Consider the following 14866-nt stretch of genomic DNA (forward strand, 5'->3'; position numbering starts at 1 on the left):
AATATAATAACTAACTCATCTCAAAGGCCATACTCATGGTAAATAGTCAACTGGTAACTATTTATTGGGTACCTACTCTGTTCAAGGCACTGTTTTAGACTTTTAAAAGTTAAGCCTAAATGCAAAGGTGTAAAATGTTTATGTGAAAAGTTAACTAATAATTTTTCTATGCTACATCATTTCATATTTATATATAATTTCTTGAGTTGTCCTTCTGCTTACAAGTAGAACTTGTCTTCTGAAATGTGTAATACTATATTTAAAAACAAGAACTGCATTTAAAAATAATCCTAGATTAAAAAAACTTCATGCTTACTAGAGCTTTTCACATGTATTATCTCTATTAATATCCACACAGTAACCCTTGAGATTGGCACGTAGTCATGTTTTTAAAGATGAAAAAAGAGAAACACAAGAGAGATAAGTGGCGTGGCTGGGACTTTTTTGGCTCCAAGTCCAAAGGTGTTTTGTATTCTTCACAGTTGCAGACACCAAGCAGTTAGTAAATTCTTACTGACTATAATTTGGTAAAATTGTGCCTCCTGAGATTCATTCATTCATTTATCAAACATTTATAAAGGCTCTGTTATACCAGATATTTTTCTAGATGCTGAGAATACAAATAGCCTTTGTTCTAAGGGGCTTTAAGTTTACTAGTGGGAAGGGTGTTATAAGCATTTAGTTAGGTAGTAAAGTCAGTGAGCACTAGCTTAAGTTTTATAAATTAATTGGTTTACATATTAGGCCTTTCTATTTTGTATTAGTACAAGAACTTAGAGAATTTTACCTTAGTAAATTTTTAATTTTAAACAATAATGAAGTATTTTCAAATAAGTACTTTTTTATTCATAGTAATATTTGATGACATATTAGATTGTAAACGCTTGGAGCAATAGTTTTTAACCCTTTCTGAGAATCTGATGAAAACTCTGGATTGATTTTTGTTTTTCCCAGAACAATGCCCATATGCACGTCACGTACATTTTTGAGTATAGTATACTGGAGTTCAGATGCTCAAAGTCAGAGTCCATGGGCCTCAAATTAAGAGCTGTTTTTCTGGAGCAGTGTTGCTTAAAACTTCACTTAATTCATACACCAGTATGAGTTTTTTCCCCCATGTGAATACTGCCTGGTTGGATTCTGGCTACATTTTGAAGGTAGAGCCAACATAATTTGCCCATTGATTAGATATAAAGTGTGAGAGAAGGGAAAGAGTCAGGGATGACTTCAGCGCATTTGGCCTGAGCTACTGGAAGGATAGAATTGTCAGTTTCTAAGGTAGAAAATATAATTGGGGGTGAAGATCTTGAGTTTGAGTTGAACTTACTAAATTAAAATTTCTCTTAGACATGTAGGTGTAGGCATTGGATAAAAAAGCCTAGAGGAGTAGCCCAGGTTGGAGATATTAGTTTGGGAGGCATCAAATAAGGATTTCTGAATATCACTTCCATCTGTGTGTGTGTATGAGAGTGAGAGAGAGACACAAACACATACTTAATGTGAGTGAAGAAATTATTGATATAGTAATATATTAAAGTGATTTTTTAAAATGTAGTCAGCATTTAATGACTTTACAAGTGAAAGTTACATTTATTTTAAAAATATTTAATATAGATGTATATATATACCTTTATATTTTAAGTGCACAAATATGTAAGTTTTATTTTTATGGAGCAAAAACTGAAGTATAAAATACAGCAAAATCTCTTGCTACTTAGGAGTGGAAACCTTGTAATTGCTATAAATAACTGTATTCCTGATTATTAGAACTTAGAGTTATTTGTATAAACATCTGATTTTTTTTGTGTGTGGTTTTTAAGGTAATGCTATGGGCTATGTACGGATGATAAGATCTGGTGGGCTTCATTGTAGCAGCAATGCCATTAGGTATGGATGCAAACATATTTTTGCCTTGTTTATGCCATTTAGAAATTTTATGTCATTTAAATATGTCTTTTTTATAAGTAATATTGTAGAGAGGGTTTTTTTCTTTTTTGTTGATACATTTTCAGGTCAAATATGGAAGAAAATCATTAGTTGTACTAGTTAAATTTTTTCTCAAATTTTAAGACTACAGCAGACCGTTGAAAAGCTTTATTTAGTTAACTTATAAATAAAGCTTATAGTTAACTTAAAGTTATAATTTCTTTTATTGGTACAGTTTGTGAATGGTTCTATAGATTACATGATTTTTAAGGATAATTTGATTATTCATATATCTAAAATTCAATTGTGGAACTAAAGTGGTTATATTAATAATATAACTGAAATGCAAAATTCTTTCCAAAGATACAGTTGAAAAATTTAGAGTCTTACAGTACTGCTTTCATATCTGTGTCAGTTGCACATATTTAACTTAATAAATTCCTTCCCAAATTCTTATGTAGATTTGTACCTGATCTTGAAGATATTGTAAATTTTGAAGAACTAGTAAAAGAAGAAGGTCTTGCAGAAGAAACATTAAAAGCAGCTAGGTAATCTAATTTTGGAATAATTTAAATTTGGAGATTTGAAAAGTATATGTTCATTTAAATGTTAAAGACAAGACTAGAGGGTAATATATAAACTTATATGTCAGTGTTTTTACTCTGCAAGTAATGATCTCAGTTTATGAAATATAATTTTTTCAAGACTACAGTATTCTGATGCCTTTCCAACTTCCCTAAAAGGAATCTTCTAGACCATGGGTTTCTAATACATGTGACTGTTGAACACTTGACACGTGGCTAGTCCGAATTGAAATGTGCTAAAGTGTAAAGTTCATAAGTAATTTTGACGATTTAGTGTTTAAAAAAGAATGCCAAATATCTCATTAATAAAATTCATTTCACTTATTTCTTCTTACTCTTTTTAAATATTTCTATTTGCCAACTAGTATTTCTAGAATACTAGTCCTTCGTTTCATGTAATCTGTAGCAGCAGTGTCCAGTACAGTAGTCACTACCACATGTAGCTGTTGAATACTGGAAATAGGGCTAATGGGACTAGGGAACTGAATTAAAATTTTTATTTCATTTAAATTTAAATAGCTAATGACTATCTTATTGGACAGTGCAGATCTACAGACTTGAGTAAATGGTGATTTTGGAAAACAATTTAAAACTTGAGAGAGGCATGCAGAATTGTTAAGAAAGTCTTTAGAAAACTAAGTTATAGTATTAATAATTGTAACACTTATTGAGTCAGGCATGAAAGAGCACCCCTGGGCAAAGTGGAGACAATTTGAATATCAAAAAGAATAATGGTAGAAATTGCTTATAATACATTGAATTTAAAAAAGAAACCGTGAGTATAGTGATAATAAGAAAAGTTGGAGAAGCAGAGGGAAAGTTCCTTTTTACAGTGCTAGCCAGCTAGTAAATACAGAAGGGATGAGAAAATTTAGGAAAAAAAACAGTTTTGCAACCATCACTGTAATACTTGAAATGAGACAAATCGTCAGTGGGTTCTCAAACATTTTTGGAGAACAGAGTATTCATTCACTATGAAAAAATTATCTCAGAAATTGATTATTAATCACAAAGGGAAAAAACATCTTCACAATGCAGAGACTGATGTATTCCACCTTAACCAAGTGATCAAACTTAGCATCACCAGTAACAGGACATGCTGACATTATAGGGCCCCCTGATGTAATGTAATGGCAAGTACCTATTTTGTATTCTCGCCCAAAATATTTACTCATCAAGTGAAGGAAAGTTCGTGGCAGGTGAAGTCATGGAGTTATGAGGTTATGATAATGAATTGATTATCTAAGTGGACACTAAGTCTTCCAGAATGATGAGGAGAACTGGAGTAGGTCTCATAGTCCAAGATAAACACATGTAGAGCAGTGGTTAAAACTGTTATAGATGCCTGCTTTCAGGAGGGGGTAGTTGGATATAGTTGGATCATGAGTCTCGAAGGAGAGATTTCTAAGACCGTCTAGTGGTGGGGGAATAATAATTTGAAAGTGGTAATAGCTATACGTAAGGGATGTAGGAGAAAAAGCAGTTAATGTTTCTGAAGGTTAAGTGGGAAGCTAAGTTCTTCAAAAGGAGATGGGTTTCAGTTGAGGTAAGGAGGTATAGAAGAAGTGTTAGTGAAGAGATTTAAGATGAAAACGAACTTATTCACAATGAAATGGAATTCTACAGGGCTCATTGTGAGAAGAAGAAATAGAAAATTCTATAAAGTTTCAAGAGGCCCTACATATTCTGTTTTAGGGACTAAGTTAATTAAATCATTGATTAGCCTCTGTCCATAAAAAGATGAGTCCATTCTGAACCCCAAGGGAGTTACTTAGAGATGTCTTGTATTTCACATTTTTGAGTGCTCTCATCTAAACTAATGAGAAGTGGATTTTAAAAGCCACATCTTCTTTTGAGAAAGGAACCAAGTAAATAATTTTTTTGCATTTTAGGCATTTGGATTCCGTCCTCAGTGATCACACACGAAATTCTGCCGAAGGCACAGAGTATTTCAAAATGCTTGTGGATGTTTTTGCTCCAGAATTTCGAAGGCCGAAGAATATACATCTCCGAAATTTCTATATCATTGTTCCACCTCTGGTGAGTATTTTTAGTACCCAAAATGAATTTTTTGAAAAAGTATTAATAAATAGATCCAGTTTTTATTACAGCAGGAAATGCAAACAGACTATATTGTTGACTTTCTGGTTGTAGATAAAACTAAATGTGGTCTCAGTGAATGCGGCCTAGAATTTTTACTTATTAGCTATGTAGAATGAGACTTATTCATAGTTCAGATAGATTCTTATTTGTTCATAACAGCCAGAGAAATCCTAGTGTGATTTAAATTACTTGAGCATACACTATTTTACACACACACACACACAACACACACACACACACACACACATATAATCTTTGGGCTGAATTATACCATACAGTCATTTTAAGTGATTAGTGTAGACTGTTACAATATGAAGTATTTCTTAAAAGCATACTATTTGAGGACAACTTCTTTCTTTTTGGTAGTAAATATGAACATCTAAGCTAAAATTTTAGTGCTTTCTTGTTGTAGTATATGGTATGTTTTGCTCTAATTCTGTAGTTGGCATCTTAAAAATAGCTCAAGTTAACCAAAATCGCAATATAAAAACAATTGTCACAGTGGGGAAAATGGAGTTAAGAGATGAGAGAGGTATATATAGCAATAAGAGTTATTTTTCTATAAAGGTTTCTATAACAAAGCTCTTTCTTAAAAAATTTGTAAATGGATAGCTCTAAAATCTAAATATCACTGAGCAGACGTAGCTTTTGATTACATCTAACTTTGATCTAGTTATAAGTTTTCACGTTGCTGCCTGAATTAACACATACGTTCTAACATATTTGAACCATTATTATCCATTGAAAGCAGCTGATGGTCTATGGACAGCTTTTTTCTTCACGCATTTTCCTTTCTACGGTTTTTTTTTATACGTTAATTGTTAATGCTCTCTTATAATAATTGTTACGTAGCAAAAATGTCCACAGTTATCTGATAGGCATTATCTTTTCATCTTCAGATATGAATAGAAGTGTCAGATTGGAGGCGAGTCTATCTTAGTTTTACTTTGATAATAGTGTAGTTAACTCATGGTGAGTTCTCACCATCTTTCTTTAATTTGAAGTCATGATAAACAGCAATGGCAAACCGTTGTGGGATTGAGGAAGAGTCTAGTTTTGCAGAGCTGCTGTCAGATTTCAGTTAGTGATGGAGAAAACAAGAGGGATTACGAACACTACAAAGAAGAGAAGTATAGGACACTATTCTTGTGTCCTTGAGTTTATAATCTAATTCCAGAAAGAAGACAAACAAATGAGATATCTAAAGATTTAAGTAACAGTTGACAAAGATTTTATAAAATGTCATTAATTGCCAAGTAAGTTTTACAGGCAAAATAAGTGGAACTTGATAATCTTGTTTACAGTGTAGGCTATTATAGTACTTACCACACTGTACCATAATTAGTTTTAAACAGGTCTCTCTATGTCCCAGTGCTGTGCTATCCTTTTGTAGCCCCTAATGGCCACTTAAATGTAAATGAGTTAAAATTTTATGAAGAAATTCAGTTCAGTTCCTAAGTTTTACCATACACATTTCAAGTGCACAGTGGCCATATGTGGCTGGTGGCTTACTGTATCGGACAGTGTAGATACACAGCATTTCTGTCATTGCCAGGAGTGCTGCTCTGTAGAGTGTGAACTCTTTGATGGTATTCATTTTTTTATTGTAATTATTTAATAATGCCTGGTATTATTATTAAGTTTCAGTAAATATTTGTTGAATAAATGCTATGATTAGATAAGGTATTTCAGAGGAGCTAAACTTTTAGGGAAGTGCTATTTTTGGGGGGAATTTGTTTATCCAAATGACTACTAAGCCTTTTAAACTGAGAATATGGTAAGAACTACTATTGTAAAATGAATTGGGTGGGCAGAAGTAAGGACTGCCATGCTTAAGAGTGCTTAAGCTTTTAAGTAAAGCAGGCTTACTTTTCTGACTACAACCTTGATTTAGAGTATGACTTTAGGCAAGTTACTAAACCACTCAAGTCTCAGTGCCTTCATTTGTTAAATGTGCATAATATTTTAGAATGAACCATACACAAAAGCGCTGTGCTTGGGTTAAGTGGTGATTGAGGGAGTGCTCATATTTAAAGGACTTGGAAAGAAGAGCCATGAAGAGATACTTACACAGATTATGACCTCACCAAGAGGCTATTTATACGAGGGAAATGTTTCAAATCAAAAGGACAGGAGCTTAGAAGAGATCCTGTTTATAATTTTTGAAATGTCTGTTTTAGGAACTGAAGATTTTTTAGCACAATTCTTTCTCTAATATGTTGTTATATCTTTTTAGACCCTCAACTTCGTAGAGCATTCCATTAGTTGCAAGGAGAAATTGAATAAAAAAAATAAAATTGGAGCTGCCTTTACTGATGATGGCTTTGCCATGGGTAAGCTTAGTGGAATTGTTTTCTCATGAATTTTATGTTTACCTTACAATGGATTTTTCAGAATGTTTGCTTGAGAATAGAGCTGTGTGCTCTTTGTAGATTTGTTTTTCATGAGCAGTGTTTACTGTATTTTTTGGCTGGGTCATCTGACTGACCATTATTTATACTGTTGTTCATGCTCTTTTGGTATTGCTAATCACTTAGAGTGGTTGGACCTAATTATTTAGGCTTTGTTTTTGTTGTGGTTTTATTTACAGTTTGAGCATCTTGTATTTAGTTTCCTGTAGCTTCCTAGTTGTCTATTCAGCAGTGGAAGTTTTTCCCCACCTTTACAGCCATATGTTATCTCCAGGTGATTTTCATAGCCATGTTATTTCTTCTTGATTGGCCTTTTTTTTAGTTCTGTATATGTTTTTAAGGAGGAATTAAGCCATGTTGCTAAACTTATTCATTTGTGCTGTAAAATGTAATTTGAAAGAGGATTAATTCAAAATGGTTAGCTTAATTTTAGGAATTATTGGTGGAGTAGAATATAACTTGTCTACACATTGTAATTTCGTTTTGGTTTTGCTGGTGACTCTAGGTGTGGCTTATATTCTGAAGCTTTTGGATCAGTACCAGGAATTTGACTCACTTCACTGGTTCCAGTCTGTTAGAGAGAAGTACCTGAAGGAGATAAGAGCAGTTGCTAAGCAACAGAATGTGCAGTCAACTAGTCAGGATGAAAAACTACTACAAACCATGAATCTCACTCAGAAGCGACTGGATGTTTATCTACAGGTAGACGAGAGTAACAGTCAGATCTGCTTTGATTTTTTTTTTTTTTTTTTTTTTTTTTGACTTTTTAATATACATTACTTGATCATTGAAGAAACATAAATCATATTGAAACTCCCATTTTAACAAGTGAGATGAATAGTGGTCATAAGAGTATATTTTTAAATGAATGGTATTTGGAAGCCATTTGACTCATATCTTAAAAAATGGGTGGATTACACAGTTCAGTTTCTGTATTTGCGATTTGCACTCACTAGAGCTTTTTAGAAATAATGAGATATTAAATATAAATTTGATGTTTTACTAAAGTATTTTCAGCTTTTATTTCTAATTTTTTTAATTTACTTAGGAATTTGAATTGCTCTGTTTCTCACTGAGCAGTGCAAGAATTTTCTTCAGAGCTGACAAGACTGCAGCTGAAGAAAACCAAGAAAAGAAAGAGAAAGAAGGTCAGTGAGTGGCTTAAATTTGGAAAGACCAATAAATCTGTCTTTAGTAGTAGACACGAATACCCCATTTTATCTAGTCAGACTTTTATTTTTGAAAAATAATATAGACCTAGAAATGTCGTTTTAAAGAAGTAAAGCCTAAGGGGATCATTTGTGAAACTGAAAAGAAATTTAACATAGATTATGCATTTCATTCTGAGATAACTCTTTATTCAGTTCATCTCAATTAAAAAAAATTTACCAAGTTTAGGGTTTTTTCTTTCACCCTTCAACTGTATCAGATAAGAAGGAACAAATTAGAGGAGGAGACTAAATGTTGGCTTAAGTCAGAGCTGCTGATGACTAGACACTGACTGAATGTATGGGACAGGTGATTAAGGAGACATAAAATAGTCAGGGCCATTTTAGTGTCACAGTAATAGCCTCCTGTGCTCCTCCATAGCCATGCCTTGGAGAATTAGAGAGCAGTAGAGCCATAATAGCTGATAGTCATTAAGGAGAGGATTCTGTCCGTTATATTCTTTGTGGGTGTAAATCGTTCAGCATTTCATACTTAAGGGTACATTTCTCTCAAATTTGAAATTTAGCAACAATTGTCTTCCCTGAAGAATGGATATTTCCTTTTTTCTGTTATGGAAATTATGTAACTTAGGTTTCCTCTTTGGAAGCTTAAAACTAGGTATAGCAACATGACAGGTTTCATGTTTGCTCTTTTTCCTTTTTCTTACTTGTATTTCACAAATCAAGAATAAAAGATACTTCATAAAACGTGATGTTTTTATTAATCTTATTTTGCCAGTTAGATTTTAAAATAAATATGTTTTTCACACTGAATAGAGGTGATTCATTTGGGTAGACCACTTATATCAGTTACCCTATTCCCTGTTGATAATGTTCCATCAGTATTACTTATTAGCATGTGCAGGCATTTTTGGAATCTAGACTGAATAATAATCGTGTTCTTGAAGAATGACTGCCGGCTGTTACCTGGAAGATACTAAATATTTATTAAATAAAAAAATATATGTGTTATGTTTGGGTTCATTTAAAAATAATATTTAGCAAATATTATTTTTGATAATAATATTTGGAAGAATTTGAGTCAGTATAATCTAAATTGTGAAGAAACTGAGTTATTGCTTACGTTCTGCTCAGGCCTTTCATGATGCCAGAACCTTGTCTCCAGCCTAGGTAACTGGCAATATTCTGCAGGTGGATTGGCCATTTACTTTAAGGCCTAAAGCATTAAGACAAAACAGACATTTCAGTCTCAGTGGAGCTCCTTGCTTTGGACTGCTGTTCTTAAGGAGCTTTCTAGGGTTTTGGGTAGTGTATGTCACCCACGTGCCTGATGCTGGGTGGTGGTTCTGTTTTAGGAGTCTGTTTTAGCTAAAGTTTGCTCAGAGATGTTGTCAAAGTTGCTGAAAACATTAGTTTTTCTCTGTTAATGAAATATACATATGACATTTTTCACAAAAGGCAGAAATTCATTTTATCACAGTCATAATAAAAAATGCATTTAAAAATAAATTATAAATACAGTTGGAAAGTTATTCATTCTGGACAATTTTATATGTGAATTTGTAACCATGTTTCTATCAATAATAGCACTACAATTTCTTGGCCCAGCTGGGGGAAGGTGCAGTGTGAAACCCACCTCAGATGCAGTTTTGCTCTCTCACAATTCTCTACCACTATTACAAACCAGTCAAAACAATTACATTTGCAATATTTAGCCTAGATTTCTAAAAAATTAAGGTAAATAAACTACATATAATTTGTGATATTAGAGAAACATTTGGTGGATGTAGCATTTTCTTAATTTGAAATTTAGCAGTATAGTCCTTCTTAATTTTTTTTTTAGTCCTTCTTATTTACTTAATTCACTTTTTAAAATGAACATAAATATGTCCATTATTTTCACTCATGCTTCCAGAAGAGACTAAAACAAGCAACGGAGACCTGTCCGACAGCACTGTGTCTGCAGATCCTGTTGTCAAATGATACTGATGGTATGCGTTGCCCCTATGAAATCATCAGAATTGTATATGAAATGGATGTTAATAAGCTAATAACCAAGTGTTTCCTGGGTCACATCTCTGGGAAATATTTAGATGCTGCAACTCTCTAAGGCAGTGCTCTAAAGTTAAGTCCATTCTTCTTCTGAAGGCTCTACTTTTCAAAGGTTGAGAATGAGATTTTAAAATCAGATTTTTGTCTGGACTTTGGCTAGATGTGCCTGGGAACAGTTATTTGAAATGAAGTTTTAGAAGGGTTAACTTAAATTCCTAAACTGCCACCTCAGACCTCTTGTAATCTACATGAATGTTTATAATTTGTATTTGTATAGGTCTTTGATCCATATTTGTCTCAGTCATTGGAAATTCAGTGCATATACTATGTACATCCGGTAATGTTTAAACAAAAGGAATTGAGCCTGAAATTCATGAAGCATACATATCAATATTCTTATAAAAGGGATATATGAAGATGGTTTTGATACTAGAGGTGAGGCATAAGTGTTATGTACCCTTTTTGTACAGTGTGAACTGATTCACTGTTAATTTCATGTGGCTCACTAGAGCTGCTGCTGTCTGTGGTGAGATATTTTATAACTAGTTTACATTGCTTTGAGAACATTTAACCTCCAAAAACTGCTTTAAATTTAAGATTTACTTAATACTCAAGGGGGAAGAAAATACAGATAAAGCCATAGAGTCCTGCTTGAAGCTTTACTTTTGGCTGAAGGCATTATGTATGATAGCAGAGAAAATTGAATGAATTCTTATTTCTACATCCAAACTCAGGTTTCTTCTACATTAGGTTGAACTGAAGTCTTGATGATGGTTTGGGCAGACTTTTTCTTTAAACCAAGTATAATCTAAGAAATCAGATTAAGCACTGTGCAGGCTTTTAAAAAATTACCACTGTGAGAATAAAGTTCTAATAAACTAAACCACTTACTGATTTAAAAGGTACAGAAAGATTTTGAGTAAATTTAGTTCCTGGCAAGCTATTAGCTTTATTTTTGTAAAGATTATATCAGTTAAATGGTTAATCATGGCCTATAATCTTTTAATATAATACAGTGATACCTTTACAGTGAAAACAAAAAAGTTTAAAACTTTATGTGTAATACTAACATCATTTTAGGAAATACTTGATTTTTCCATTGCACTTGCCTATTAAGCATTTCTTTGGGTAAATCCTGCAAGTAATTCTAACATTGTTGTTTGATTTCCAGCTTTTGGAACGGGTGTACAATGCCCTGTCTGTATTCATTGATCACAGTCAGGGTAACTTTCCCAGCTCAAGATAACACTTTCACTGTTAAAATTCAGAAGAAACAGAATAGGTAGGAAGTGTTTTTTGTTTATTATGTAAACATGATTTACAGAGTTATGTACAATGGATGGATTAAAGGCATTTAATATTTGTAATATGTACTAACTGTAGAAATGGCCCTAAAGCATGCTGCATAATTAATAATTTATATTTTCATTATTGTAAATGTTTATATTAATGATCTTGCATTTGATTGTATCAAATTGGTCACCATTTCATAGCAACAGTATTGTTTTTTCTGTTTTTCTTCTCTAACTTCCCTAAAATCATCTCCTTTAATAGAGATAGAAATTCTAAATAGAAGAGAATCAGATGTCTCTGTCATTATCCCCACACATGTCAGTTATTTTATCAATACTAGATAGAGTTCACATGCTGACTGCATGGATACCTACAATTGAGAAAAATGTGACAGATTATTATTTTGCCTTTAGTTCAAAATAATGTCACTGCAGTCTGGATGAGGTATAATAAGTTTACTTATTTGAAATAAAATCTCTGAAAAGATTAAGCATATTTAAATGCTGTTAAAAGTGCAGAGCAACAGGACTTGAGTGTTTTACACCTAAGTTGATGTACACATTTAGATGACAGTTTTCCTTGCTGATGTATTGTTAATATTCTCATTTTTTCAGACATACTGCAGTTTAAAAATCAGTGTGAGCATTTGTTGTAAACTCACAGAAAACTTAATGTTCAAATTCTCAGGAATTAAGGACTAACCGTAACATTGTCAGTTCTAATTAAATTTTATAAAAGATGGCAAGTTTGTTATCTCCGTTAAGTGGGGCTTTCCTCTTCCCCAGTTCTAAGAGAATACAATATGCATTGATATAATAGAACATTAATAAATATAATTTCAAAAATTTACTTCCTCTGGATGTTTATGTTCAAAATTGAATGTCTTAACCCCAGTAGTTCTTATATTGATCTTTTTGGAGTTCCTTTTATCTAATAGTGTGTGGAATCTCTTTAAAAAAATACTTGCGTGCACATAGGCAAAATTTCAAGTATAAAACTGGTACTGGCTCCTCTTTGTGTATCCCAGGTGGACTTTTGTTTTCTTTCCTTTTTATATTCTTAATCTTTCTATTGCTTGCTATTTTCAAATAAAAGAACCCACATGAATGTTTAATTTTAAATCTTAATCCTGGGAAGGGATCATTAGTTTGCAATGCTGTAGTGCCATTTGCAGTCATGACTTGAACTGAAACAGTCGTAATAAAGGAAAGCCTTTTAAATACTGTGCTGGAGAAAAATGTTCTTGCTCAGAAAGTCTGATTGCTGCTCCTTCTGAGGAGAAAAGTTTGTAAGGTTGTGGGAAAGATGAGACAATACCATCACATACATTGTCACGTTACTCTTTTCTGTTGGATTGGCCAAACGTAAAAGGTAGACTTTAACCAATTTTAATAATTTTAGTTCTTCTTCCAGCTTAAGGTGCAGAAGTTTCAGACTGATGGTATACCTTTTCTTAACAGAGACTTAATGCTACAGTTTTTTGTTTTTAGATATTAGGAACAATTTAACAGGTTGTCAAAGACTTCAGTTTTAAAAAAGGAATCCAGAATAAGTGGGTCTATAGAGATTACATGAAGTCATAGGACTGTGCAGTGAACTCAGAGATGGTGACAGTAAAAGGAGAGTTTGGTTTATACGAGAAGTTCTTATATACTGTATGAAAGGTCGATTTGGACAAGTATATGGATATTTCCCTCTATTGTAATAGTTTGGTTCTTCTTTACCACCTAGTTTACCGGATAGCGCCGGTTGTTCCTATGAGTGGAGACATACTCAGGAAAGTAGATGAAATTTATCTCCCAATCAGTGCAGATCTGATGTCGTAATTCTGGGACCACCTTTAAGGACTGTACATTCTGTAGTGCAGGTAAGATCTGTGTGTATTGACACATTCTTTGGTAGTGCCCTCATTGTTATTAACATGAGGGAAAAAAAGTTAGCACTTCTGTACCCAGAAGCACCAACTATATAAAATTAGTATTACAGTAATCATTTCAGAATGTGTACAAAAGGTAATAAGGCATTAAAGATGTACTTTTAAGTTGATGTGATTACTGAATATCAGAATAATCTTCAAAGATTAATGTATTGAGAGAAGCATTTGGAGATCGCTTTGTCTCTGGTTTTCTGTGTGTGCTAGTAGTGTAGCACATAGTGGTTAGAAGTGTAGATTTTGGAGCCAGACTGATTTGAATCCTGATTTGCTGCTTACAAGGTTACTTAACGTTTCTGTGCTTCATTTCCTCAGGCATAAAATGGTGTAATAATATAGCTCACAGATTGTTTGAGGATTTAATTTGTATAAAGTACTTTATTAGGAAACTACTATAAATATTAGCTATTATGATTGCTCTTACAAGCAGAAATACACTTGGCATATAATTATTAGCTGTTGAAAAGTTTGAAGATAAACTGTCTGTATTTGAGTTGGTCTCATAAAAACTATTTCTTTTTAAATGGCTCAGCTAAGTGTTGACAATGTAAGGCAGGTCCTGCTCTTCCCTAACGGTAATTCTGACAGGTGGCTAAACAACCAAAGGCAATGCTGGGAAATGAAAATTGGTGAGGCTAGCTTATTTATCCCAGGGATGCAAGGATTCTTCAATATATGCAAATCAGTCAATGTGATACACCATATTAACAAACTGAAGGAATAAAAACCATATGATCATCTCAATAGACGCAGAAAAAGCTTTTGACAAAATTCAACACCCATTTATGATAAAAACTCTCCAGAAAATGGGCAAAGAGGGAACCTAAACATAATAAAGGCCGTATATGACAAACCCACAGCAAGCATAATATTCAGTGGTGAAAAACTGGAAGCATGTCCACTAAGATCAGGAACAAGACAAGGATGTCCACTTTCACCATTCTTATTCAACATAGGTTTGGAAGTCCCCTAGCCATAGCAATCAGAAGAAAAAAATAAAAGGAATACAAATTGGAAAAGAAGAACTGTCACTGTTTGCAGATGACATGATACCATACATAGACAATCCTAAAGATGCCACCAGAAAACTACTAGAACTAATCAATGAATTTGGTAAAGTTGCAGGATACAAAATTAATGCACAGAAATCTGGCATTCCTATACACCAACAACGAAAAATCAGGAAGAGAAATTAAGGAAACACTACCATTTACCATTGCAACAAAAAGAATAAAATACCTAGGAATAAACCTGCCTAAGGAGGCGAAAGACTTGTACTCAGAAAACTATAAAACACTGATGAAAGAAATCAAAGATGACATAAACAGATGGAGAAATATACCATGTTCTTGGATTGGAAGAATCAATATTGTGAAAATGACTATACTACCCAAA

At 33.1% G+C, this 14866-nt stretch overlaps 1 protein-coding gene across 4 annotated transcripts in view; it reads left to right on the top strand.

Annotated features, from left to right (window-relative positions):
- Positions 1-12763, top strand: part of WASHC4 (WASH complex subunit 4) — a 52312-nt gene extending 39549 nt beyond the window's left edge. The window contains exons 27-34 of one of the 4 annotated variants that reach the window (XR_003432983.1): positions 1821-1887; positions 2388-2474; positions 4403-4550; positions 6850-6946; positions 7530-7726; positions 8073-8172; positions 10109-10680; positions 11417-12763. Coding sequence is in view for 3 of the 4 variants with exons in the window: in XM_027107420.1 (XP_026963221.1) it covers positions 1821-1887; positions 2388-2474; positions 4403-4550; positions 6850-6946; positions 7530-7726; positions 8073-8172; positions 10109-10176 (764 nt within the window). In the remaining variant the exon portion in view is untranslated. Of the gene's footprint in view, positions 1-1820; positions 1888-2387; positions 2475-4402; positions 4551-6849; positions 6947-7529; positions 7727-8072; positions 8173-10108 lie in introns of all 4 variants that reach the window. The other 3 variants (XM_027107420.1, XM_027107421.1, XM_027107419.1) reach the window with 3 other exon arrangements.
- Positions 12764-14866: the final 2103 nt, after the last annotated feature.

The sequence above is a fragment of the Aethalodelphis obliquidens genome, unplaced genomic scaffold (genome assembly GCF_003676395.1).
Source record: "Aethalodelphis obliquidens isolate GAN/ISIS:26980383/991018 unplaced genomic scaffold, ASM367639v1 scaffold8, whole genome shotgun sequence".
Taxonomy (NCBI): Eukaryota; Metazoa; Chordata; class Mammalia; order Artiodactyla; family Delphinidae; genus Aethalodelphis; species Aethalodelphis obliquidens.